This window comes from Rhinolophus sinicus, linkage group LG09 (genome assembly GCF_036562045.2).
Source record: "Rhinolophus sinicus isolate RSC01 linkage group LG09, ASM3656204v1, whole genome shotgun sequence".
Lineage (NCBI taxonomy): Eukaryota > Metazoa > Chordata > Mammalia > Chiroptera > Rhinolophidae > Rhinolophus > Rhinolophus sinicus.
In genome coordinates, this window is record NC_133758.1 from 47986076 (window position 1) to 48013600 (window position 27525).

Sequence of the window (27525 nt, forward strand, 5' to 3'; positions counted from 1 at the left end):
GCATTCTCTGCATGGAATGAAATGTAACGTGAGGAACTGGCCATCTGGATAATTTTTTACTGGGACAAGCTGTGATTTATAAAACAGTAAGAAAGGAGAAGAAAAGAGAGAAGAAATAGTCTTGACTTTCTGCCAGAAAGATTTTAAGGCTCCATCCTGAATGTTTTAAAATGAGAATTTTAATATTTCATACCCACATACAAACACACACTAAGGTTGCATCGACACGGCCAACACACCATTCTACCTCACACAGCTTCCCAAGTATGTTTTCGTGGAGGCCAAGAGTAGGAGACAAAAGCTGTGGCCATTTCATTCCACCCACAAGTATTTACAGAATGTCACTGTATGCACATCACTGTACTAGGCATGATGAGAACCCAAAGGATGGTTCGGTGAAAATCCTACTCAATGGTCTTCAACCTCAAGGATCAAAACCAAACAAATTAAAAATCTAACAGGTAAAAGCAACGTACGAGTACATTGTGGTTTATTGTTATTATGTATATATTTACTAATGATATAATTTTAACAATAGGAATATACATACTTATTAAACATTTAATATGTAACCAGGCATTATAAGTGCATAGCACATTCTACGAGTATGTAGTATTTCATTAAATAAATAAAATCTGGGAAAAGAATGTTTTCATAAAATTGTTTTTGTTGTTGCTGCTGTTGTTTCTTAATTTAGGACCCAGCAGATCACAGGGGCAGGTTCTTGAAATAGGACTGGCCTCAATCAGTCCCAAGGGTGAGGACAGAGATGCCAGATCACAGGACGAGAAAAATCAGGTAGGGGGATCTGATTGTCTGGCTAAGAGTTTCCCCTGATCAGAGATGCAATAGATGAAGGTCTAGAAGGTCATCCAAGCAGCTCTGGCCCAGACGACCAGCCTGAGGGATGGCAGGGGTAGGATCTGGACAGCAGGCATGAGGGTCTGGATAAGAGCAACAGGGACAGGAGAAGAAGTTGGTTCTGATGCATACTGTAGAAAATAATCAGTGATTTGGAGATTTACTAAATTCAGGAGCTGTTATGAGAAACACTGAAATACAAATTTGTGAGTGTGGTGATAAAGATAGGTAAGGTAGAGTTGTTGATTTAAGGGGTAAGATACCCAACCACAGTGCCATATACTTTGTTTCTAACATTTTAAACTGCAGGACTTTGAGTATGATTCTGGCCTCGTTCTGCGGTGAGCAGGGACAGACACCACTCAGACTGAGACATCGAACAGGAGGATGACTTTCGGGGTGCCACCAGCAGATCCGTGACTGAAGCTGAGGATGGATGCATTCTCTGCATCTCAGCCTGCACACAGACAGCCTGCGGCTCACATTCTATGCACCTGTGCATGTTGCCTGGAAATCTCCAAAGGTTTTGCCTAGACAGCCTGCTTCACCTAGCTTACTTTGCCCGTGAGATGAATTATTTTGAGTCACTGGATTAAGTACTGAGCCCCCCAAATAATCTCACGACATGACAAAGGGAAGGACATGGTGTGATGGGCTTCCCACCCTCCACATCACTCACCCCCCATTCCTGGGCTTTTGCAGTTACAGGCAGACCCTCAGCTCTCCTGCGCTGCCACTGCCTGTGACAGATACAACAGGAGCGGCACGCTGTCTCTGGCCTTCAGCTGTAACAGGCTGGGGACACATTTCATAACAGGTTACAGGGGCACAGGGACGTGTGCTTTGGTGCTAAAGAGCTCTTTTCAGACAAGAAAGACATCACTGGTATGGCCAGGGGAGAAAACTCCAGGGAGGAGGTGGGACAGCGGGGCACAAAACGGTAGGAAAAGTTTGTTTTGTCTTTAATTATGTCAATTACAATTGAAAAAAAAAATCTTGCTTATACAAAAATACTTTCAAAAGAACTGTTCCAGTTGTATGTTTTTGTTGGCAAATCTGTCTAGATAAGCTGGCATTTTAAGCTCTCTAGATGTGTTAGTTTTGCAATCTAAGTAAGCTGAAACTAGGTCCAGTTTTCAGATCCATAACTTGTTTTTGGTGTGATTTACAGAACTGGATTTCACAGCTAGAGTAATGATTAGGAGTCCACCTTTGAGAACTAACTGAAGGTGAGTCAGTCTCTGGGCACATGTGCTTTTTTACAACATGGGAGGCACAGCAGTGCAGGCTGTTTCACTGTGGAACACACCCCTACTCCTTTTTTGATAGCATCTGAAGGCTTTCAAGGCACTCTGAGTCTGTCAGTGCAGATGTGTATTTGGAGAGACTTGAAGGAAGGGATGTTTTGTAGGACGGAAATTTAGTGGCGGTAAATCAGGATTTCTTTGTAGTCTACAGCATGAAATCTCCTCCTCAATAGAAATACACTAGCTTCTCTCTGATCAATGGTCAGTCTCTTTCAGCCCAGCGGCCACTTTTTAAAGTGACACTTGACACAAAATCCAAAGTTAACCCATGACTCTACCCAGGAAGTGGTTTTTTGTTTGTAACAGTTTCTTTGGGACTTCAAAGTACTCTGCCTGTTCACTTGCTTAGATTTAAAAATTGTTCACATCTGTATTGACTCATTAAACTTTACCAGTTTGACAGTGAAATCCTTATAAAAGTATTCTGATTTTTTTTACAAACTTCAATTTCAGCTCCACGCTTTCTACCCAAACTTCTGCAAGGTTTACTTCTCTGGTTAGGCCATGTCAATTATTGGGAATTTTACTACCTTAGGACCTCAGCAGGTTTCATTTGTCCTCATTTTAGCTTTCAAGCTATATACTGAAGTTTACATTTTGAGAAAAATTGTAATATATAGTTTACAAATTATAAAATTTCTACCATAGAATGTTAGTAAAAGAAAAATGTTAGTAGCCTGTCTACTCCCACTGCAAACCATCAACATTTGTCTCTATTTCCTTGAGGTTTTATTTTTCATACCACATTTGCAGGCCTTATGCAAGTGTGTCCAGTATGTGGACGGATTTAGTCACTGTCATAATCATTGCCATGAGGCTTGCATTTCTCATTTCTAGGATAATTAATTCCAAAATCTTCAGCACCAATGACAGCCCTGTGGACAACACAGCTGCTCTCCAGGCTGACCTGCCCTGTGCTGGCTCGAACCCCCCTCTGCCTGGCTTTACTCTCTGGGGTGCACTCTTCTCTCTGTAGGTCTTTTCTGAATGATTAATAAACATTATTCCACAGCCTGTATTGAGTCAAAATCCTCTGGATAATCTGTTGGACAGTGTGGATTCCCTGGCTGACCAACGCACAGACACAGAAACTGTGGCGCATACTTTCACGGGAGACCCAGGAACACCCAGGCCAGTGGGTCTCAACACACAGAAGGTCTCTAACAACTACAGTTTTCCTGACATTTCCTGTCCATTTTCTTTAAAATGAGAGTTTCATTCCTTTGTCATACTTTCGTGTGGTTTCTTTCTAATACATTCTTTTCCATGAAAGAAAAGAGAAGAAAAGCAGAGGGCCAGTATGCTTTCCAGGTACTGAGTCCCCTGTCACCCCATGGGCACCATCCCTAACAGAATTCTGTATCTGGCACAAGTCCTCAGTGGACTTGCACAGTGAATGGAGGGGTGACCTGCTAGGCATTGGGCTGCAGAGTCAAGAACATGTCTTATGAATATTTACTACCAGTCGGAAGAGATGATTTGAAATTAATGTGGTGAAGTATAACTGCTCAGTATTCACTAAGTCCTTTGCAGGCTCAGAAGGAATGTCTCTGCTTTCATTGGGAAAACTCTAATCCCGTTTATGCCTTTCAAGTTTCAAAATTTAATCTTCTGGTGATAGAGCAAATAAGCACTGCAGTTAAACATTATTTCTGAAATGTCGTATCAGCACATTCACATGAGTCAGCTTTTATACACACACTGTGGGCTGCTTTTGCATCTGCCTCTCTCTCTCTCTCTCTCTCTCTCTCGTGTGTGTGTGTGTGTGTGTGTGTGTGTGTGAAAGAGAGAGAGAGACTGAGGAAGGGAGAGGAAGAGAGGGAGAACTACGACTATAGTCAATGACAGCAAGAGACTTGCATCACTAGTCTGTCTGGTTACTATTTTGGAGAACAACAAAAACACAGAAATGGAATAAATGCAATGCTGTTGCAGTAAAGAACTACAGAGGAATGATGGGATGGAATACTGTGTCAACAGACGAAGAGGACAGGGCTGAAATGATGCATTCTTATTTTCCAATTTTCTGTGTTCACGTCCATCTCCAGCTGTTCTCACACTTCTGGGTTAATGGCTCCTCTTTCTGCCTTTCACTCCTTCCCTACTGTCCTCACATCCTCTTTCTACCTTCCTCCTCTCCCTCCCTGGCAATGGACAATAGCCGGACCAAAAGTTAGGTTTGCCATATGCAGCGAAAAGAAAGAGAAACTAAGGAGACCAGCAAGCAGGGAGAGGCGGGTTAGGAAAAGAGAATAAGAAAAGATGAAGCTGCAGAAATAAAAAAGAAAAAAGAGATGAAGAACACTCTAAACAAGGAGTTAAAAGGAGGTGAAAATGTAGATGGCAAAGGTTTCTTTTTGAAAATGCTCTGAAATTGATTGTGGTGATGATGGTTGCGCAAGTCTGCATTCACTGAAAACCACAGTATTTTATACCTCAAATGGGTGAACTGCATGGTATGTGAATTCTATCTCAATAAAGCTGCTATACATATATATATATATATATATGTATATATATATATATATAAATATATATATATTTTTATTTTTTTTTATTTTTTTAAAGTGAACCAGGATTAAAAAAATAATGTATTAATGTTTCAAAGCACGCTAGCCCCTGGAGCCAGCTTTATGTATAGCAAAGCTGCTGGAGTAAGAGCCTCACTACAGGCCACAGAATCTCTTGCAAATTGAGGTTCAGGACAGCTGGCCTTTCTTTGTCACTAGAAAAGGAGAATCTGTAAGAGGAAGCTGAAAATGCAAAGGAGAGAGATACAGGAGATAAGAAACAGACTGCTGCAAGGGTCATCTAATTCTATTTCTCTAGTGTTTGAACTGATGAGCATCATTCCTTTTCTCCTGAGTTCCTGAACACATTTTTCATTAGGGAAAAATTGACAGTTAACTGGTAGAGATGTCCATTTGCTTAACAATGTTACAACCCAAACTTTCTGACTACTGCATGAGTACACACAGCCATATACACACATCATCACTAGTATGTAGCCTCATGTCACTGTAAAAACAGTCCTGTTTTTGTCTCTAAAATAATAATAAAAACTTTTAAACCCGTTTGTAAAATGAAACTGATTCTAATCTTTGATAACTGAGGATCCTCTCTTTTCTCTCTAGTTGGTGTATTTCCCAGTGAAAGTCCTTCTCCCTTTTTCTGCTTTGGAAACTTAGCATTTACTGGACTAGAAATAATCATGTCTCCTGAAGAGTTTAGACCGAGTGCATCCCATTCTAGAGCCCGTAAGTAAAGTACACATATGGTGCGCACATTCTTTGGTTGCGCAGAAGCCTCTCCCTGCTTACATCATCTGTCTCAGCTTTGTCTGTGTAGAGAGGGCTGAGGAATAACTCATCTCCACGTACGCAAGGACTGTCCATATTTCGAAATCTCTACTCCACATAGATTTGTGAATCAAATCGAGAAAAACATTTTTTTTCTGAACCTTAAGTAGCACTTAAAATACAATAAAATGTAAGTTATATTTTAAGTATGGATGGAATGTACTCTCATTATTTGAAAACTTAAGAATATAGTGTCTAGAACATCATAATGTATTTATGGAAAAACAATGGTTTTTCGAAAGTCTCTTCTCAATGGAATTCAAATTTAAATAATAATAAGTAATCTTTAACATGCATGATTGATAAAATAGGTCCTTTTTAGATTTTAGTACATTTAGAAGTAATCAAGTTATGCAGCAAATTAGGGGAAGAAATTGCCTCTACGATATCTGAGAAGGCACATGGTAAGGGATGAGTTTTTCCATTAATGCTAATGAACTGTGCTTGGTTAACTCCCTAGCTCATCAGAAGAGCAGAGCCCAAATCATCTGTCTTTCATACTTAATTCAATTTGTTTGCTTACTGCATCTTTCACTCAATGTTTCCTAAAAAGCAATTTCAGGAAAGATAAAATTATGAGGAAATACTGTTCAGAACTGGATATACTGATAACAAAACAAAGGATATGGACAGGAGTCTTGGAGAAATAAAAAATACTCTCTCCTGTTTTATTCATGTCTTAGTATTATGTGATTAGTATTAAAGGCTAACATTCATACATGGAAATGGGAATTGCTTTCTTTGTTTTCAGAAACTGTATGAGAAGAGAACAAAGACCCCAAAAAAGAAAGCATAATCAAAAGAGTTCAAAAAGCTATATTGTACAACCACAAAAACCAATAAAGTTTTGTTGTGCTTAAAGTGAAACTATGTGACTGGCAGGATGTGAGCGGAACAAAAAGCAAATGAATAACAAGGGATATTCACTTCCAAAATGCTGAAAGAATTACAAATAAGTATTTGAAAGTGGTTCTGGTAGGTTCCTTGGAGTCCTCTAATTCTTATTTTTCTTTATTTAGTAAGTATAGACAATAGGAATAGAAAAGGATCTCTCAAATATATTCATGATTCATTTGTTTCAAGAGCACTAAATCATTGCCTTCCAGCGCTCCACTCCTGCTTGGTTTCCTCTTAATGTCCTACTAATAATGCACAGCTCCAAGACAACTTGAGTTTATATCTTAACTATTTTTTCAAAAACTGGATATTTAAAGACTGGATAAAAGTAAATTGTGAAACAACGTGTTTTAAATTGCTCCAATGTATAGTTGAGCAAAGTATGAAAGATCCTGCTATCTGGAATACATTTACATCACCTCTGTAATACCTATAGTCCATGGAATACTATTCGGCCATAAGAAAAGATGAAATAGTGCCATTTGTGACAACATGGATGGATCTTGAGATTATCATGCTAAGGGAAATAAGTCGGACAGAAAAAGTAGAGAAGCATGTGATTTCACTGATATATGGGATATAAACTGAAAGCAACAAGGGAACAAGACAAACAAATCAAAAAACAAAAACTCATAGACACAGACAACACTTTAGTCGTTACCAGGGAGGAGGGTGGTACAAGAGAGTCAAAGGGGTCAAATATATGGTGATGGAAGAACTGACTCTGGGTGGTGGGCACACAATGTGCTATACAGATGATGTTTTACAGAATTATATACTTGAAACCTATGTAACTTTACTAACCATTGTCACCCCAATAAACTTAAAAAATAGAAAATCAAATTCACTTCGTAAGTTGGATAACTTGATCAATGATCACATCACTCACTAAAATTTTGCTTTGAATACAAAATGACTGAGAAGCCCAGCAAGCATACAAAAGTTGATGCTCATCGAGCAGTTGGATATTCGGGTCTCTGCTCAGGAGTGACTTAGGCTGGAGGTATCTATAGGAAGCCATGAACATTTAGATGTTGTTGCAGTTGTGGTAAAATATTAAGCCATAAAATGAAGGAGAGTTTGCTGAATAAGCAAGCGAGAAGTGGTTTGCATCCCCCATGCACGTTAGAACCCCTTGGGGGACTTTAAAGCAACATGGCACCTGGGTTCCACCTATTTCGGTAAATCAAATTCTCTGGAGGTGGGGCCCAGGCAACAGTATTTGTACAAAGTTTCCCTGGTGATTTTATCCAAAGCCAGTGTTAAGAGCCTCTGAAGCGGGGTGAGGAGAGTAGAAGTCCAGGGAAGGACCTTGAGGAAGAGTGTTTTAGGAGTAAGTCAACTAAGAAGCCGACAAGAAAAACTAAGGAGAAAGAGAATAATTAGAGGAGGTAATGTCATGGAAACCAGGCAGAGAGGGGTCAGTAACAACTAACAGAGCCGTGAAATGGGAGAGGAACAGACACAGATAGTGCTGCAGAAAAGCTGTGCCTGTGAGAATTTAGAAATGACCACAGGGTCAGGCAACAAGGGAGCAGCAGGTGATGTAGGAGAGCAGTGTCAGTGGGTGCGGTGGCCAGGAGCCACATGACAGGGCACCAAGTAGTGCTGGAGGGGCTGGTGGGGGCACATCACCCCTCAGAGTGTTTGGGGGTAAAGGGCATGGGGAAAACCACTCCTCAGGGTGTCTGCAGGTGAAGGGCAGAGCGGAAACATGGAAAAAGTTATAGAGGGACTTGAGTTAAAAAAAAATTTTTTTAATATAAGAGATTTGTATGTTTAAATTTGTATTATTCTTTTTTTGTTGTTGGATATATCCCACATTTTAAAAAAAATAGAAGGGCAAAATACACATGTATTCTGTTTAAAACACAATTATAAAGCAAATGCCTGCATATCCACCATCAGTCAAGAAAAAGAACACTGCCAGCATTGCAAAAATCCTGTGTGCCCTCACCCATCCCACCTTCCCACATCTATTTATAGTTCTACTAGCTGTGCATGTGCCCCTATAAAATAGTGCTTGGTTTTGCCAGTTGCAGAACTCTACATAATTTGCATTATGCTTTTTGCATTGTTCTGGCATCGCTTCCTCACTTAACATGATGTTTGTGAGATTAATGCACGTTGTTGAGTCCGGTTGCAGTTTGTTCATTTTGTCTGCTGTATAGTTTTCCTTTACATAAATACTCATACACTAAAAGTTTGTTTAGGTCTTATGGGGAAGATGCCATTAGAAAGAAAAAGATGATTTATAGATGGACAGGTAACAAAGGGTGGGATGGGTTCAGAGACGGGCAGTAAGCAGGAGAAGCACTCCTCTGTTGGGTGGGAGAGAAGGCGTTATGCCCAAATCGTTACTATTTTTTCCATAAAGGAGGGGCTATGGAGAAGAGAGCAAAAGAGGTGGGGCAGGGAAGGGAAGAAACATGGAAATTATATGAAATAGCTACAGAGTTCCCAGAGAGCGCTGAGCCCGAGCAGGGGCTGCAGGGCCTGATTGCAGAATGTCCGGGGGTGAAGGGCAGTGGGGGGACACACCACCTGAGTGGAGAATTTCTCCAGGAGCCATAGGCATCCTCAGTTTAGCAGCAGGGGAGGGAGACAGTACTTAGCGTAATGATGAGCTCACACAACATATATTCAAACTCTGGCTCTGCCACTGATTGGTAACTAGTAAGATGTCTAATGCTCCCAACCATTTCCTCATGTATAAAATGGAGATAATATCTATTGTAAAACATTTGTTGTGATAATTACACACAGCATCATATGTCATATGTCAAAATCTTGGCACACAACAGAAACCCAATTAACTAGTGTCTTAAAAAAATTTGTCAATAGATTACTGGCAATGAAACCACACGGCATTGTTAGAAAAGATGTATTCTTGGTGTCCACATCCTGCATTAGCTGGAGAATGCTGAGCAAACTCACAGAAAGAATGTCTAATACTCTATGTACTCTGTATTAGTAACACGAGAAGGAAAATCCAGCTCTTTTTTTTTTTTTTTCTAGTTTCAGGTGTACAAGACAATGTAATAGTTAGATATTTACACCCCTCACATAGTAATAACCACTCTCCCCCAATCTGCTGTCCTTCTGACATCATATATAGCAGTTACAATTCCACTGACTCTATTCCCTACGCTGTACTCCACATCCTGTGACTACACACACACACACACACACACACACACACACACACACACACCTATAAATCTATACATTTACTATATCAAATGTGCTTGGAAAGGGGACCAGTCAGCACCAGCAAAGGCACCAAGAAAAAGACAACCACTGGCTGCACAGGCTCAGACCTGAACACAAGACGATGCAGCTGTACTCTTAGTCTCCTATCTGAGAGGCTATGAAGGCCCATGCCAGGAAAGGTTGGGAAGGATTAGGGCTACAAAGAAAGAGGCACTGTTCACTTCATAAGCCTCATCTGTCACCCCCATTATCACCACCCACTCCAAACTCCAGGTATTTGAAATTAAGTGCAAGCTCACTAATACAGACGCATGCACACGTGTGCACTTGTGCTGTGTCCTAGGTACGCCCTCTTGATGCTAGATCCCTTCTTTCCCATTGCTTGGTGAAATCTTACTCATCCTTCAGGACTCAGGGATGGTATCACCTTTTCAAGGAAACTTCTTGAACTCTTAGACTGGATCAAGGGACCCTCGTGTGACCACTCATACATAGCTTCCCAAACATACCATTCTCATACCATTTAATTAACATTATAAGTATCATTCATCTCCATCCCTAGACTGAGCTTCTAGAAACAAGAACAGATCTTATACCTAACACAATCCTGGGCATATAAAGGGCATTCAATAAATGCTTGTTCAATGAAAGGATGAAAATTATATGAGAAAAGGAAGAAACATAAGCCATTCCAGGTGATACTGTGTTTCCCCGAAAATAGACCTAGCCGGACAATCAGCTCTAATGCGTCTTTTGGAGCAAAAATTAATATAAGACCCAGTCCTAATTTACTATAATATAAGACAGGGTCTAATATAATATAACATAATATAATGTAATATCAGGGTCTTATAGTAATTTTTGCTCTAAAAGACGCATTAGAGCTAATTGTCCGACTAGGTCTTATTTTCAGGGAAACATGGTATATTTTTGTTAAAGACATAAACAATTTTTTATTGAAGATGTAAATGCAAATTTTAAATACTCTTATATCATAAATTTCTACAGTGTTTTTGATGTTCCTAGATATTCCATTGAGAAGAAATCCTTAGGATACACAAAAATTTCACTGGTCACTCATGTGGCCTTATTTTTAAATACTGTTAAGTAACACCAGAACTAATTGATTAAATGAACATAAAGTGCTTGGTTCTTTTAGGAGCTTGCCATTTGTTTTTCTGGATTACAGAAGAGTAGGACTTTGATTATTTGGCACAAATGTTCATCTCAAGGTACAGTTACATATTTAAATTTATATCCAATACTTCCTAATGAATCTGGCACAGTTTGTTTTCTTACCAGAACAGCATCCTTCAAAGAGCCTCCTTTCCAAGGATCTATACCTCTACTGGAGTGGCAGATAGCCAGTCTATCATGGAATTTCCACCAGCTACTAACAATATTAATTATATGAAGTCACAGAAAATGAAAGGGAGAACACTGGTTTCGTTCTTGCCATCATCTGCTAGCTTAATTTTTTTTAGAAATATGATAGCTAGGGATAGTTAGAACTTATATCTGTGAACAAAAATAAGGACCTGTTTGGAGATACTGTCAAAAGGAATCATGACTGCTGAAATTGCAGGGCCACGAAAATGGCTGACCACACGCAGGTGGCACATAAACGGCACGTGCAGTCTCACTTATGTCCTTGTGCTCAGGGTATAACATCAGTTTGCTGCTCAACAAAACATGACTCTTAGCTTCTTTTAAAGATGTTTTTGTGTATGCATTTGTGAATTACCAGCAAAAACTTTTTAGATAAATGTGTGGGTGGCAGGGATGAGAGAAAGAGGCAGGATGTCAGGCTTGTATACGTGGGGAACCACTGTTCAGGAAATACTCAAAATAGTGGTACATGCTATATTATTCTTCCTAAGATTTTATTATCTAGTTTAAACAGCACAGAAACCTCGCCAAATACCATTTGACAGAAGATCCCACGCCTCTTTCATATGTATGGGAGGTACATGAGTACATGTGTCCCTAGGCTTAATTCCAAGATAAAACCATGTTTTTTCATGAAATATAAATTTTCTTAGAAGGAATTTAAGGTCAGCTTTCATTATCCTGAGATGTCTCACTGTAAGACCTGCTGTCTCATAGAAGGAAAAGTCATTTCTCTCCATCACCCAAAGCTAAGCATAAAGAAGCAAAACTAGGCCAATAGCTAGGTTATGTACTCCAAAACAGCCTGAAAAGGGCTCCTAATTCCTAACTCAGGGAAATGTCATTTCACTCTGTTCTGTTTGTTCACTTTTAATCCACAGTAGACACATGCAAAGCAGATTAAAACCTAAGATGAGTACTATGGACTCATCTTATGATATGGAGCACAGGGTAACCTTGGAAGCTGGTCAGCTGTCCCCTGAGGTGGTCAAGATGCCCAAGGGCCTGGGTGTGGTCCATTGCAGCCGTTGTTCTGAATGTGATTGTTTCCCTGGAAATAGATTTCTATGGAGACGTACAAGAGACTGGAGGGCTTCCTTCTAGTTTGGTGTCATGTCAGATTGTCACTAGGTCTATCAAATGTAGAGGGTCAACTGGTAGAAACTTGTGAGTAATGTTAGCTAGGAAGTCTATGTCAATATTCTTGTAATTTTCTGCAAGCTTTTTTGTGTTTTTTTTTAATTGAAGTAGATCTTGATGAGACAAGTAAGCAGTTAGCAGGAGTGGGTTTGTGAGCTGGCAGGATGGGACAGACAAATGGTTAACAGGAACAAGCTAGTGGGCTAACAGGAGTGAGCTTAAACACTAACCCCTTGGCTCTAACTCCCCTGGCTTGTACTGCACCTGCAAGCTGACAAGCACCTTACATCCATCATAGGTGAGAACAGAATGGTTCCCGATCACAAAAGCAACCCCCTGCAAGCTGACATCTACCATAGATGGGAACAGGACAATTCCCAGAAGAAGACAATCATACCGGCTGTCCCCTCTGCAAGCTGACAAGTACCCTACATCCTGCATGGAAAATTATAAAACCCCAGCACTCCTTCTCATCAGTGCAGCTGTCCCTCATTGGACTCTGCCCTGGCTAAACTCCATTTTGCCAGCATCTCTCTCACCCCTGTCTCTGCAGCTGTCCCCCATCAGACTACTCTGACAAACTTCTGCCAGTATCTCTCTCTTACCCGTTTCCACAGCTCTCCCTGTCAGATTGCCCTTGCAAAACTTCTGCCAGTTCCAAACAGAACTCTATCTCTCCCTTTTAGACTTTCAATAAATCTTTTCTCTGGATACTCTTGTAGAGTCTCCTAAATTCTTTTACATTCTGCAAACAACCAGGGGTTAGTTCTATACCAAGACACCTTATATACAGAATGCACAGATTTTAGTATACATGCTGCCGAAGCAAGCACCAGAATGCACAGATTTTAAGTTCATGTAATAAACTGAACACACTCCTGTCACAAGCACCGGATCAAGAAACAGAACATTACCCCAGAAGCCCCTCCATTCCCTCTCTTCCACTCTCCCCAAGGGTAATCATAGCCCTGGATTTTTATACAGTAAATTTTGCCTCTTGTGCCTTACATTAATGCAATCATTCAGCCTCTAGTATTTGTGTTTGGCTCAAAGATACCAGTCAGCACTAGGTTTGGGAGCTGCATGCATGTTGTTGTACGTGGAGTCTGTTTGTTCTCCTTGCTGTATAGCGTCCATTGTGTGAGTATGCCACAATTTACCCCCTCACTATTGATGGGCATTTGGGTAGATTCAGCTTTGAACTATTATTAATGGAACTGCTCCAAACATTGTGGTACATGTCTTTTAGTGAACTTATACACACATTTCTGTTGGGCATATAGCTTGGAATGAAATTGCTATATCTTTAAAAATTAATTTTCTATTTACTACATAATTGATGCTTACAACATTCCATATAAGGCCTCCAAGATTAAAATCCATTTAGTACACGCAGAATTATTTGTTCTCCATTCATACTTGAAACTTCTGCAGCATGTATTATTATAATTGAGGTCAATGGTGTTGTGTCAATTTTCGCAATCAGCATAATGATTTGCAGGTACATGGTACTACATTATTTATTTTGCATTATTGCTCTGGCATTTCTAATGCAATTCTAAGCCATCATCAACTGCACCCACTGTGATCACTAAGGAATTTGGAAAATTCAGTAATAACATCTAGTTCTTATGATGGGTAATACACCTCTTCCATCTGGCTCCACATAAAGACAGGCAAATAAATATTAAATCTGACACATGAGGACACCGAATTATAATCGAAATTGGAGTATGATGCTGTATTTATTATATCATCAAAATGATAATAATCGAGACAAAGGGATAATTACAATCATCATACCTAATTTAATATTTTCATAATATCATAACTTATTTCAGATTTTTGATTTGTAAGTCTCTTTTTATTTTATTTTTTAATCTCACCCATCCCCCCACCTCCCTCCTCTTTGGCAACCACCAGCTTATTGTTTATACCTATGGGTTTGTTTTGTTTATTCATTTGTTGTTTTTATTTAAATTCTACATATAAGTAAAATCATACTGTATTTGTCTATCTCTGTCTGACTTATTTCACTTAGCATGATTTTTAGTTTATTATTGATAGCTCAAGTTTTATATGGAATACTTTAACAGCTCTACATACCAAAGTGGACATTCAGGTAGCCTATTTCTTCTTTATTTTCTATAACAAATGAGTAACAACTACAAGTGTCTTTAAGAGTCTCTGTGTGTGTAGTTTGGAACCGGAAATCAAAATTTTATAGTTTGAAAGGAATCCTGGAGATCCTTTTGTATCGCCTCTGTCTCAAGTGAGAAACCTTTTCTTTATATTCTCCTTATCAGCTGATTATCTAGATGTTTGGTTTGTGTGTAGTTTAGTATAAATTTCTCTTTCTGACCTGAAATCTTCAAATACCACTTCAGTTCTACATATGTATCTGCCAGTAGGAGAAAGAGTATCAGACGAGTAGTTAAAAGATATTTAGTTTAAAATTAGCCACTTACTAGCTGTGCCATGATGAGAAGACACAATTTGTTCAGATTCATTTTTTTAATTTGTAAAATAAGGATATAAAACTTAAGTCACAGGGCTGCTTTCTCTGTGTATTAAGTAAGATAATGCATGTGAAAACATTCTGTAAGTGGCTAAATGATATGAAAATATAACATATAAGGATGATTGTTATTATTATCTTGCACAATAGTCTATTTCCAAAAACATGAACATTATAATTTTGCACCAATCTTATTGTCTGCACTTAAAGTAGCTTCTGAAAATAGTCACACACCACTTAACATTAGGATACATTCTCAGAAATGCATCGCTAGACAATTCCATTGCTGTGAGAACATCATAGAGTTATTTACACAAACCTGGATGGTCTAGCCCACTACACACCTACATATGTGGTATAGCCTATTGCTCCTATGCTACAAGCCTGTACAATATGTTACTATACAAAAACCACATGAGATTAAATTAAGCACAATAGAAATGATGCAATCACGAGATGCAGTAAACAAAAGATGTATAGGCTGCTCCTAGCATAACACATCTTACTGTTTTACAGCAAACTTTTTTTAATAAGTAGAAAAAGTACACTCTAAATGATAAAAAGTATAGTATAGTAAATGCATAAACCAGTAACATAGTCATTTATTATCATTTTCAAGTATTGTATACAATTGTACATGCTATACTTTTATATGACTGGCAGCATAGTAGGGCTGTTTACACCAGCATCACCACATGTGAATAATGCATTGTGCTATGGCATTACAATGGCTATGATGTCACTTGGTGATAGGAACTTTTCAGCTCCATTATAATCTTATGTGACTACCATCTTATATGTGGTCCTTTGCTGACCGAAATGTTGTTATTCGATGCACGGCTGTAAGTTGTGCTATCAGCATTATCACATTTCACAAAAGGCAGACTGGCTCTGGCTACGCTAACTCCTTAGACTTTAACCATCATCTTTTAAGAATGGGGTTTATCTAAAAATTTAAAAAATGGAATCTCCAAAAGAACGATATATTAAAGCTTAATTTAGCTATAAGAAAAAAACTGTATAGAGTGACAAATTTCCTTGGCTTGGGCATATTATCTCTTGGGAAAGATAATCCATTTTAATTCACCTTACTGAGTTTTCCATGCATTCAGATTAGCTAGGACAAATTCTTCAACTAACTAACTAACTCCAGGAAATCACAGCAAGTTAGTTATGGAATTGCCTAGCAGATAACGAAAGGATTGTTAATCTTGAATCTTGGTATCTGTAGGAAAAAAGTTATTCCAACCCAGTTCCTTTTGCTAGCAATAGTTTTATAGTTGTGGTTTTATATTTGGAATATAGACCCTGAACTTAAGATATTCACATTTTACTAAACAGGGAGGTAGATATGGGTAAATTAGCTGCAACTGGAATACGTTCTGTCCAGGCAGTATGCTATAGAGCTTAAGAGAATTATGTTGATAAGTGTCTCTCAGAGTAAACAATATCATAGATATTGTAATTGAAAAGAAAAAGAGAAATCACCTAATCCAATCATCTTCTTTTGTAGGTGAAAAAACTGAGACCCAGAGATAATTTGAAAGCTTGCAAGGAGGTGTGATATGATCACTAAGAGGAAGAATCTCAGGGGAGACACAGAAAATGTAACCATTTAGAATACATATTTAAGTAATTTCGCAGGTACTCAGAGGAAATAATGAGGAACTGAAAATGATGAAAGATGAGAGACATAAGGGACAGAAGTGCAGAGGATCCAATGTCATTTAATAGTATTTTGAAAAGAATATAAACAAAACTTAAAAAATACTCGAAGAAAAAATTGACCTGGTGTGGAGAAAAATTTGGCCTAAAAACGATGAGAGACTATAGCATTATAGGTAAACTCAGTGAAAAGAAAACCATATCTAGACATATACAGGAGAATTTTAAATTTCATATATATGTGTAAAGACACAAAGGTTATTCTACAGAAACCCTGATAAAAGGCAGGCAGGCTGCCACTAAAGGACGCCCCGCTGGGCTGGCATTAGACTTTGCCAACACCACAGTAAAAGCAACAAGAGGACATGAAGCAACATGGATTGAACTCTGAAAGAAAACGGTCTGTGCCCAAAACATCTGTTTCCTCTTAAATTCCTCATGGGTGAGATGCATTCTCTGATACGCAAAGGTTTTACTTACACCATTCAGCCACCATAGACAAATTAAACTCTGAAAACAACTGACAGAACAAGGAATAAAAGATGTTAAATCAAGAAATGAGGAAATTAGGGCTAGAAAGGACTGAAGTTACCACTGGACCCAGTAAAATATACAGAAATAAATATGCACTGTTGTTTTAAATATGATCACAAAATTGTTTGCCCACTTTTTTCTCTCTACGAGTAGCTGATCTCTACTGCTTAAAAACTGGAAAGAGAGGAAATAGTAAGGTATATAATCTCAAATTCAATTAATACAAGTGAGTATATTTGATTAGGGAATAAAAAGTATTTCTCATTTTAAGTTTCACAAAAGAAAGCCAAAGATTAATGTTCTTCTAATGACTTTAATAGTTAAGTAAATGTGGGATTAGGAATGGATCTGAAAAACTTTAGAATAACCATTAGAATAGTTAAATGCTTCCCTTCTTTACTAGAAGTTATTTAAAAAAAAATGTTCTGGAAGGGCAGAAGGACAGAAAGAAAGAAGAAAAGAAGGAAGTTAGGGAAAAAGGAAGGCCCCTTCCTTGCCCTGCCACCATCATAACAACAACATCGAAAAAGAATATTTAAGGCATAAAACATGTTGGGAGTAGATACAATTTATATAATAATTACAACAATAACTGCAAATAGGTCAAACTCTGTTATTCACAGGAAAAGACTTAGATGGGATTTTATTTTAAGACATTTATATGCTTTTCACAAAATTATACCTAAATAAATTATGACATGAAAGTCTAAAAATAATGAAAGAGGCAAAGATTTTCAGAACTCTCAAGAAAAAAATCTGTTTGGCACTGTAACGGTGACGCTATATCTTCTATTTTGAGATTTAAACCTCTGGTGTAATTCGATTTGACATTTTGAAAGTTTTTCTTTGCTGTCCTTTCCTCCCACAAATCCTTAATGATTCTGTTTACTATACATGTACTACATATACCAGTTTCAAAGTTTCTGTTTACTTCGGGCCATGTTCACGCCTGGCCCAGTGACTTGGGAGAGATTTTTGCATCTGCACGGGATCCACCCCTGTCCCTGAGGCAGGCCAGCCTCTGGGAAGGGCTTTTTTTTTTCTGGAGTTGCCTGACCAGCCTAGGGGGCAGCCATTTGGCTCCAACTTAAGTGTTCACGCATAACAAGTTTAACCACACTTTTCCCCACCCCATGGACAAAGCTGAACACAGTGGAAGATTCCACTACAGGCTTCTAGAAGCAAGTTACATCCTGGTTAGAGAATATAAAACCCCAGCTAAACAGAACCCACTCTCTACTCTGGACTCTACCCCTGGCAACTCTTCTGCCAGTGTTCCTGTTCTTTAATAAACTTTCTAAGTTCTATTCCCTTGTGCCTCGTGAATGCTTTCATGACCCGCGAGTGAGCAACCATGTCAGGCACTGTTAATATGAGACGTTGCAGAGATGAAGGAAGAAGTAGGACAGTCATGTCTAATGTAGAATCCATAACATGAAGACACAACGGTCATGAAATTTATGTATGAAATAATACCTCATTAATGTACCTGAGAAATTACTAACAACACAAAGAACTACTTGATATTTTATTGAAAACAAATAATAAAAACTTGGATATCCTTTCTGATTCTGCTCATGGAAAAAAAAATACACACACACACACACACACACACACACACACATCGGAAAAAAGCCTAAAAAATGTAAACAATGAAACAGATTTAAGGCATATAACTTGGTAGTTGGCGTATGAGTGGCTCTTATTTATTTTTGAATATTTCTATATCTTATCACAAATTTTACTATTGACCATGGACTAATTTTGTAATAAAATGATATCTACTTTTAAATAGTGTACCTGGTAATATTTTTAATTTTTAAGACAATAGATTTTCTTTGTCTATATTTTACTTAGATTTTGTTTTTTAAGCTGATTTTAAATTACCAGATAATAGCATTTTGACCTCCTGCTAATTGATATAAACTGTCTCACACAAAAATAATCCAAAGTTATACCTGGCTTTCATCATAATAAGGTACGGTTTCTACAGTCTTGGAAATTCATGTAATTTGTAATTTTGTACTTAATAAGATTGTTAGAATATATAAAAGACTATAGTATCTTTGGAAATCAATGCCTCAGTTGCTATAAAACTAAGAATTCCATATGCAATCTTCTTTCTTAAAGGTAGGAAAAAAAAAGCTATAGAATTCTCTCATAATTATTTCCCAGTTCAGTAAAATCAGACATATACATTAACCTTTAAGAATTTTATAGTAATAGGTGAAAGTGATTTAAAGACCCACGGCTGATCTTTTGTTACTTCATTGAAGTCTTTACTAAATTGGATAATTAATCATGGCATTTTGAGAATTAGAAATGTTATCTAAGGTCAGATACTCTTTTTCCTTTTACTTATTAAAAATACATCTGTAAGTTTATTTTTAAATTTCCACCCAGTTCAATTTCACTATATCCTAGTAATGTAAAGTCAAAAAAAAAAAAAAAATGACAGGCTAAATGACAAATGAATAAGATAAATGTGAACATGTCATTAAGGTACTCTCTTGGCATGATAAAAGTTTTAAATGAAGGTGGCAATAAATTAAGAAGTACTGTGAATATAAAATGAAAACCATGCTTTTGAGAATTCTTTGGGCAGAGTAGTCTAATCAGCTATTATAATTTCATAAAATTTACAGAGCCAAACTAAACAAAAAATCCCTATGCAAAATCTTTTATTTTCTATGTATATCAAGAAGAAGGTGCTATTATGATGAGATAGAACACTATAGAGAGTAAGAAATAAAGTCATATACTATTAGCTGAATTATTATTTGAGGAATAAACAAAGTTTAAAAAATAAGTTAGAGAAAACATGGCAGATTGGAAATTTGAATTTATCCTCTCTCCTTGATAATAAATCCTTTCTCTCCCTACTTAAAAAAATAAATGAATGAAAGGGTATAAATGCATAAAGACAAAGCATAAGAGAATGACAGCAGCTAAAAGAAGTCAACACAGTTCTGAAGCGATAAGCTGAGAGCCAAGAGTCTAGAGGGCAGATGCCATAAAAACACACTAGGAAAAATTTGGAAGCATCGTCTCTGCTGAAAGGAGCTTACTCAGAAGAAGAGGCCTACTGCTGGTGACCGGGGGCTCTTTGGTGTTGGCCGGGTCCCTGCCTGACCCAGTCCATAAAGCTCACCAGCTGGCAGGCCCCAGGCGTACCAGCTTTCTAATGCATTTCTCTCAAGAGTGAACGCAGAGAAAGACCACCAGGATTTGAGAAATGCCTTTCATATCACAAAAAGAAGCCGCCCAATCTAACCAAACAACAAATCAAAACACGAATACTTAGGGAAAAAAAGTGGATGCAGGGAACAGAAAAACAACAGCCTCAAACATTGTCAGAATTAAGAAAAGACACACAATCCATTAAATAAGAAAAGGATGCAATAAAAAACAAATCAGAGAATAAAGATGTATTCTCTGAAACTGAAAAAGAAAATCCCAGTACAGTTTAAAACTTCAATCAAGTACTGGAAGACAAAGTTGAGGAAATATTCCATAGAAGAGAACAAAAGGTAAGGATTTTAAAGCTAGGAGAGAAAATCCAAGCATTAGTGCAAAAATGCAACAGGACAACTAGAAAAGAGGGCATATTGAATAAATAATATAGGAACTTTCCCAGAAATAAAAGATGTGAATTTCCAAATTGAACCAATGAATGAATAAGGCCCATTTCAGAACACAAGGGAAAAAGAGAAAATCCTGAAACTGTCCAGGAGGTGAGATTCTTGGGTGAGGGGTGGAAGAAGAATCCTTTTTATGAACTGAAATTTGAAATGCCTTCAACATTCTGACGAAAAAGGTTTCCAACTGGAATTTGAAAAACTGCGGTTGAGGGGAGATAAAAGTGTATTTTAGCTATACTAAGTACATTCATAAACACATATATATATACACATTCATACATACATACATACATACATACATATATACATACATACATAACTACCTCCCACAAATCCTATCCCAAAAAGCTAAGAGAAAATAAACGGGAAAAGAAGACTCAGAATCCAAGAAATAAAGGATTTAACAGAAGGGAGGTAAAGGAAATTCCAGGAGGCAGGTAAGTCCCAAGAAGATGGCTGTTCAGCAAACCCTCAGAGAAACCAGTTCAGACTGGGGGACTGGGAAATGGGGACAGAAGGACTGTGGAAGGTCAGCTGCTGTGGAAAGGTGTTATTTAATGGACCACCAAATGTTCCCACGGCAGCGGAGAAGGGCTTTGGAGGTGAGAGGTAACTAAGCAGGAGTCTGAGCCTGCCTAGGGTAGGGCTGAGATGAGTCAGAGGCCCAGTGGAAGAACTTGTGCTCCAAGGTCACACTGTGATGCAACCAGGGATCGTTCACTCAAAACCCAGCCTAGAAGCAGGAGGCAGTGGAGGAAACACTATTTTTGAAGAAGAAAGGCTACTTCTAAGAATGACAGGAGATTGTTCTATCAGATTAAGAGCCCAAAGGAACTCCGCAGGCTTTGATTACAAGGAAGATCAACGATTTGAAACAAACCATGACGCGTGAAGTCAGAGCAATGGAATAAGAAACCCAAGAGCTGCACCTCTAATTCCTTCAATAAGGGGAGCCCTGATTCTCAGGACACTGCATAGACCACCCAAGATTAATTCTCAACTGTACTGGTACATATTGTTGATTATTGTAGTATTGTTGTTTTGTTCCAAAAAAACCAACTCTTGGATACTCTCACCCATTTACTGTTTTTCTGAGTTCCAATTCATTCATTTCAACTTTTAGTTTGCTCTTTCTTTCCTTTTTCTACCCATTTTCAAAATTTTTATAACTTTTCCAGTGGAATATCTAATGTTTATTTTCATTCTTTCTTGTTGTGTAGGATATAAATTTACCTCTGAACATACATTCAGTGAATATCAAATGTTCATATTTTGTGATCTCATTACACTAAATCTAGATTTTTCTGAGATTGAGGTTGGGGTCTCCTTTGAGCCCACGACTGCCTAAGTGATATTTCTGAGTGTTTTTGCATATCGTCTAGGTACTTGAGTTTTTTTCTCAACAATTTTTTGTTTTATTACATTTGGTCAAAGAATGGGTCTGAACTGTTTTGATTTTCAGAATTTATTAAATTGTCTGTGGCCTAATAGTAGATTTTCAAAAAGTGCTTGTAAGTAGGCTTTTCAGCTTGATATATATCTTTCAATCTTCTTCCTTTTTAAAATCATTTTATTCAGATTCTATGTATCTGCATTTCTGTTTTGCCTATTTAATCTGTTATAGTCTGAAATGGATGAGCTAAATAAAGCCTCTTAATATTATTCTGGTTCTCCTTATATTTCTGCAGTTATGTATTCAGTAATATGATACTACTCGTATACTATATAGTGAATAAAAACCTATACTTGTTTTAATCTCATTGTGAAATTTAACCTTGTTTATTGCAAAGACTTCCCATTTATATATGAGGAAACTGAGGCTAAGAATAGTGCGGTAATTTGCTTCATATTTCATAGTAAGTGCTAGGTCTAAAAGTCCAACTTAGGTTAGTCTGAAACCTTGAACAATAATAGAGAGACCAACACACACACACACACACACACACACACACACACACACACGTCAAGGAACAGATGTGAAATGAAAACACCTGAAATAATTTCCATCATTATTCTTGAGCTGGCAAAATTATTTCAGATAAATCATGAATAGAGGCTGAGTTGTGCTAGAAGCTTCCATGAAGAACATCCAAAATGCCTTAGATTCATTTGGTTCCCTCACTGCTGAGAAGCAGTGCTCCTTTTCTATTATATTTGTGTTCTTTAGAGTGTGACACTAGTGAATGTCCTGCATCCCCGCACAGCAGCCTGGGGCTCCTGTTTCTCTGTGTAAAGAACTTAATTATTAGTTCCTAAGTAAATTACCTCTGTATGTTTTGTGTCACAGAGGCAGATCCAGTTTTCCAGAGTCTGTTTTACTCATTTAGAAAAAACAACATGTCTCATCCTGAACCCTGGTTTGAAAGTAAGTTTACATCTTGTAGTCCCAATATTATCATCTTTAAATATTTTTATTTAATAAATACACCTACCTCATTTATTTACTATGTAAATTAATTCACATGAAATGTAAATTGTGTTGTAATTGTGTGTTAAAAGTCTTATTTTCATACAAAGAAGAACTGATGCAATTTCTTTCAAATAGTGGTTTATGCAGATTCTACATGAACTCCAAACAGATGTGAATATTATTAACCCTTTCACTATTTTAATAAACATATCTGAAATCCATCTAAAAAAAATACCAAGGGTTCTACCAGATTTTTTAAAAGTGATATATATTACTTTCAAAAATCTTTAGTGATACCCTGATGTCACCATTCTCCTTGTCAGCTGTACAACACAAGGCACTGACAACTTATTTTAAGAAGATTGTTTACTTCCTTTCAAAACACCAAAGCTTCAATGTTAGAATCAGAAATTCTGACATGAATGATAAAAACAAGATTCACTATTTGCAAGTACTCCGCTGCCTCGGAGCATTTTACAGAAAAGCCACTGAAATAGCCACCTTCCTTGAAGCACAGTTCTACACTGCCAACTGTTCCCCAAGGCTTTGGAGCAGAAGTCAACTGAATTTTTTTTATATAGGCCTTAGAGAAACCGGAGGGCGATTTCCTGGTTTGAATATTTTCTTCTCTTTTTTAAAGCTAAGAATATTTGCCTAAGAATCTTCTGGGCAACAGACTGTAAAATGCACTTTGCAGACTGATGACTCTTTGGTAAAGGTACATATCTATGACGAGAGAAAAAAATACTTTCATTTTGGAATATGCAAGTTTTACTAATTTAAATGCTTCAGAAAACTCAAGCTCGAGATGATTATAATAGTACATGTGGGAGAATGCAGCAACATTTTAAAATTGTCATGTCTTCCTTACCATCTCATTGACATATAAGAAGGAAAATATATAATGATAACCTTAGGTGTGTCATGGAAAATTTCTAGCAGGTGTAGTTAGGTGTGTGTGTGTGTGTGTGTATGTGTGTGTGTGTGTATATGATATTCTCAACAGATAACCACCAAAGATACATACTGAAGAACAATATTTTTCATCGTTTAGAGCTATGTAAAATTTAGACCACAAAAATAGAAATAGCATGAAAACAAACCCAATGGATTACGAATGATATCAAAACCATTTTTGCCCAGTTGATTACAAGAGGATTTAAATAAATTCTCAAGTTACACAGTTATATAAGTAAATTGACTAACTTGCTAAATGACATTCAGAATGTGGTGACCTAGAGTGAATTAAAAACAGAACTGATAGTTTAAAAAGAAATCAATGTATGAGTATTAACTGAAACTGGGTATAGTCAGTCAATGAGGAACCCTAGCACCTCAAAGCTAAACTTGATAATGACAAACCAGTTACTGAAAATGATTAAAGTAGGAAAGACAAGTGCTCGGCACCTACTAGTGCTAACCTCAGACTACCCCTGACTTCCACCTTCCAATAACTGCCTTATAATCAACGCCAGCTCCACCAAGAAGTTTGTCTTCATGGCTTCAATACAAAATAGTGTTAAATAAAATAAAAGCTATCTATCTGCTCTTCTTTTCACAGGTAAGTTAGAATTTATTTACCTGGTGCCTTATTAATTCTATATGAAAATGCAAGTTCAAAAACATCCAGTTATCTAATTTTAGTCTTGTTCATTCTAGAGAAATGCTAACTACAGGCACTCATTTCTTCTTATTTTCTGAGGTAATGGAATTGTTAAGCTTGAAGATGTTTCTCTTACTTACATGAGCCCTGCTCTATTGTAACATGGTCTAAGACAGAAGAGTCAAGACCCAATCACAAAGGTGTTACCTCGAGCAGCCCTGTGGATTGTGAGGTCTGGATATGTAATGCCTCATGCCTTCTAGCTCCCTTAAAATGTCCTATTCTTCTCACTATCACATGTGTTCAATATTTCATTTTTTTCCCTTAAGTGTTATAGACTGACTTTCTTTAAACTCTTCTTTATTTTTATATTGTTCTTCAGAATTTCTGAGGCCAACCGTTAAAGGGCAATTGGTAGAAAAAAATCATGCCAGATATTCTCAATACTATTCATAATTAGATAGTACAAGTAAGAACAACTAGACCTCATACTGGATGAGGAAAGTTCAGGGAAGCTGCTGAAACAAAGTGGACCGTGCTCATTGTGACTTTGTTCACAATGTTTTCAGAATTCAAGCAGGAAAAAAAGAATGAGCTACACATAAGAACTGTGTGGGAGGCAAGCTGGCTGTGACGAAGTGGACAAAGAGGCCTTGAGTGAGCTATTGGCAACCTTAAGGAGCTGTCCAAGGTGGTATTTGTTATTTCAACCCCAGTGCCAAGGGAAAGTAAAGTCCAGAGAGCGCTAACGGACAGACCAACCACAACATTATGGTCTCGCTAACTTTAAGGATAATAATTCAAGTTTTGAAGGAGGCACTAAGATGGCCATTTCCTTCATCTGGAAAAACCTGTACTCAAAAATCTACTATGAGAAGGCAGAACATGGTAAACTCCCTCAGGGCTGTCTCAGGGAACTTTCTGTGCTGTCCAGTATGGCAGCCACTGGCCACACGTAGCTATCCATCGAGCACTTGAAAGGTGGCTAGTGTGACTGAGGAACTGAAGTTTTAATTTAATTTAATTATTTGTTAATTTAAACAGACACATATGACTGGTGACTACCATACTGGACTTTGCAGTTCTAGATTTAAAAACAACACACACACACACACACACACACACACACACACACACGAAAAATTTGAGGAAGATGATTTGTAGCCACCTATCCCAGTGGTCTGGAGAGTGGTTCTATCAACTCCAACAGGGTCCTCACCTAATACAGACCACCCTCCCAATGATGTGATCACTTTTGTCTCTTCCTTTCTCTCCTCCTCTCTCCCTCCCTCGCCCTCCCCTTACACGTTCTCTACTCTCTCTTCCTCCTTCCTTCATTAAACACTATAATGTCTCCACCATATCCAGCTTCACTCACATAATCCACGACTCCTACACATTCGCACAAGTAACAAGCATCTTTATTTCTTTTTTATGGATACTATATTATATTCTTCTCTAAGTGTTAATATTATATTTATACATATAATGATCATCTATGCTATTTGGGAGTGTTTACCATTATTTTTTATAGTAACACGTGCTTTGATTCATTTAGAACTGTTTTAAGCACTGGTTTCCAGAATTACAACCACCTGAGAAAACAAGGACTTCTGTTTGGATCTCTTTTATTCAAACACATGTTTTCTTGCTTCATATATTATATGATTTATTCTTTTCTCTTTATACTTGTCTATGATGTTTGTTTTATATATTTGTGTGTTTGGACAAATTGAATGTCAACTCTGTTCAGCTTTAATTTACATATTCTGTAAGTAGATCACCAATATGAATAATTCATCTACACATTATTTTACCAATTGATGGAGACAGAAAAAGCAATAAAAACTTACATACATTTATTTGTACTTATTTTTTGTTACAAGCACTGTCCTTTCCATACTATTATCAAATATTTAAAGCATGGGTATATTCTGCAAAATAATTTCACATTTATTATTTTCTATTCTGTCACAGAATTATCTTATCTTCAAATGAATAAGAAATAGAGAAAAAGAAATAGGGGCAAGGTGAAAACAAGAGGAGAAAAGGCAAGAAGTTCTGGAATTTCTCTAAAGAAAGCAAGGCCCAGTAGCTGTGTGGAGAAAATTCATGATTGGGGTGGGACATAGGTGGTGAGTGCATCCTATGGAGCGTGCCCTTAAGAGCAGAGGTGCTGGGAAGTGACGTGCATCTGAGCAAGGCCTCAGAAGTCCAAGAAGATTCTAGAAAGGTGGAGGTTGGCAGACAGCAGAAAATGTCAAGGAAAGGCCTTAGGAACACAGAGAAGGCAGTATGACAAGGAGTTGTCTGGCCCCAAGAGAGTCATTTATGATGCTACCTATAGCTGCTAATCTGCATAATGTTTTAATTTATCCCTGAAACAGTTTAAAGAAGAAAAAGTTACCTGTGATGTCCTGAATACCGTGGACCACGGATATGGCCTATTCCTCGGCACCCTGGAGTAGGACAAACAGCTTGACCTGGAAGGATTTTCACATCATTTGCTCCTTCAGGAAGTAAAAGAACATACTTTGAAAACACCCTTAGTAAAGAACAACTAGAAAGACTAATGTATGTGAATAATATTCATTGAGACTTTACAAATTAAAAACAAACCATCACCAAAAAACACTTATTGGGTACTTGTGATGTTTTATAAAATGATTTAGCAGAATGTATCATTGTTGCAATAGATAACACTAACAGCAACTAATATCAGAAGCAGAGCAAAATAAATCTGCATTGAAGAAATTTAAGAAAAAACAAATATGAGAACATTCACTTATCTCTTTCAGAAAATAATACTGGCAATGGCAACACAGCTATGAGGGCAGAATGTGAGAGCATGAAGTCTGGTTTGTGGTTTTCATTATACTCTCACTCAACCACAGCAAGGCTCTCCCAAATCCTGGACAGAAACGGCACTAGCAATTGAGGTATGCCAACGACAGCAAACATGGCCCTACCTATGCTTCCTTAATCAGC

At 37.6% G+C, this 27525-nt stretch overlaps 1 protein-coding gene and 1 long non-coding RNA gene across 2 annotated transcripts in view; one reads left to right on the plus strand and one right to left on the minus strand.

Annotated features, from left to right (window-relative positions):
• Positions 1-27525, minus strand: part of L3MBTL4 (L3MBTL histone methyl-lysine binding protein 4) — a 442302-nt gene that overhangs the window by 132788 nt on the left and 281989 nt on the right. The window contains exon 14 of the mRNA XM_019755692.2: positions 26945-27047. Coding sequence (XP_019611251.2) covers positions 26945-27047 — 103 coding nt within the window. The remainder of the gene's footprint in view (positions 1-26944; positions 27048-27525) is intronic.
• LOC141573167 (uncharacterized) lies at positions 1693-27150 on the plus strand. Its single transcript, XR_012498796.1, has 3 exons — positions 1693-1801; positions 22812-22889; positions 26925-27150. It is a non-coding gene; the product is annotated as an uncharacterized LOC141573167 (long non-coding RNA).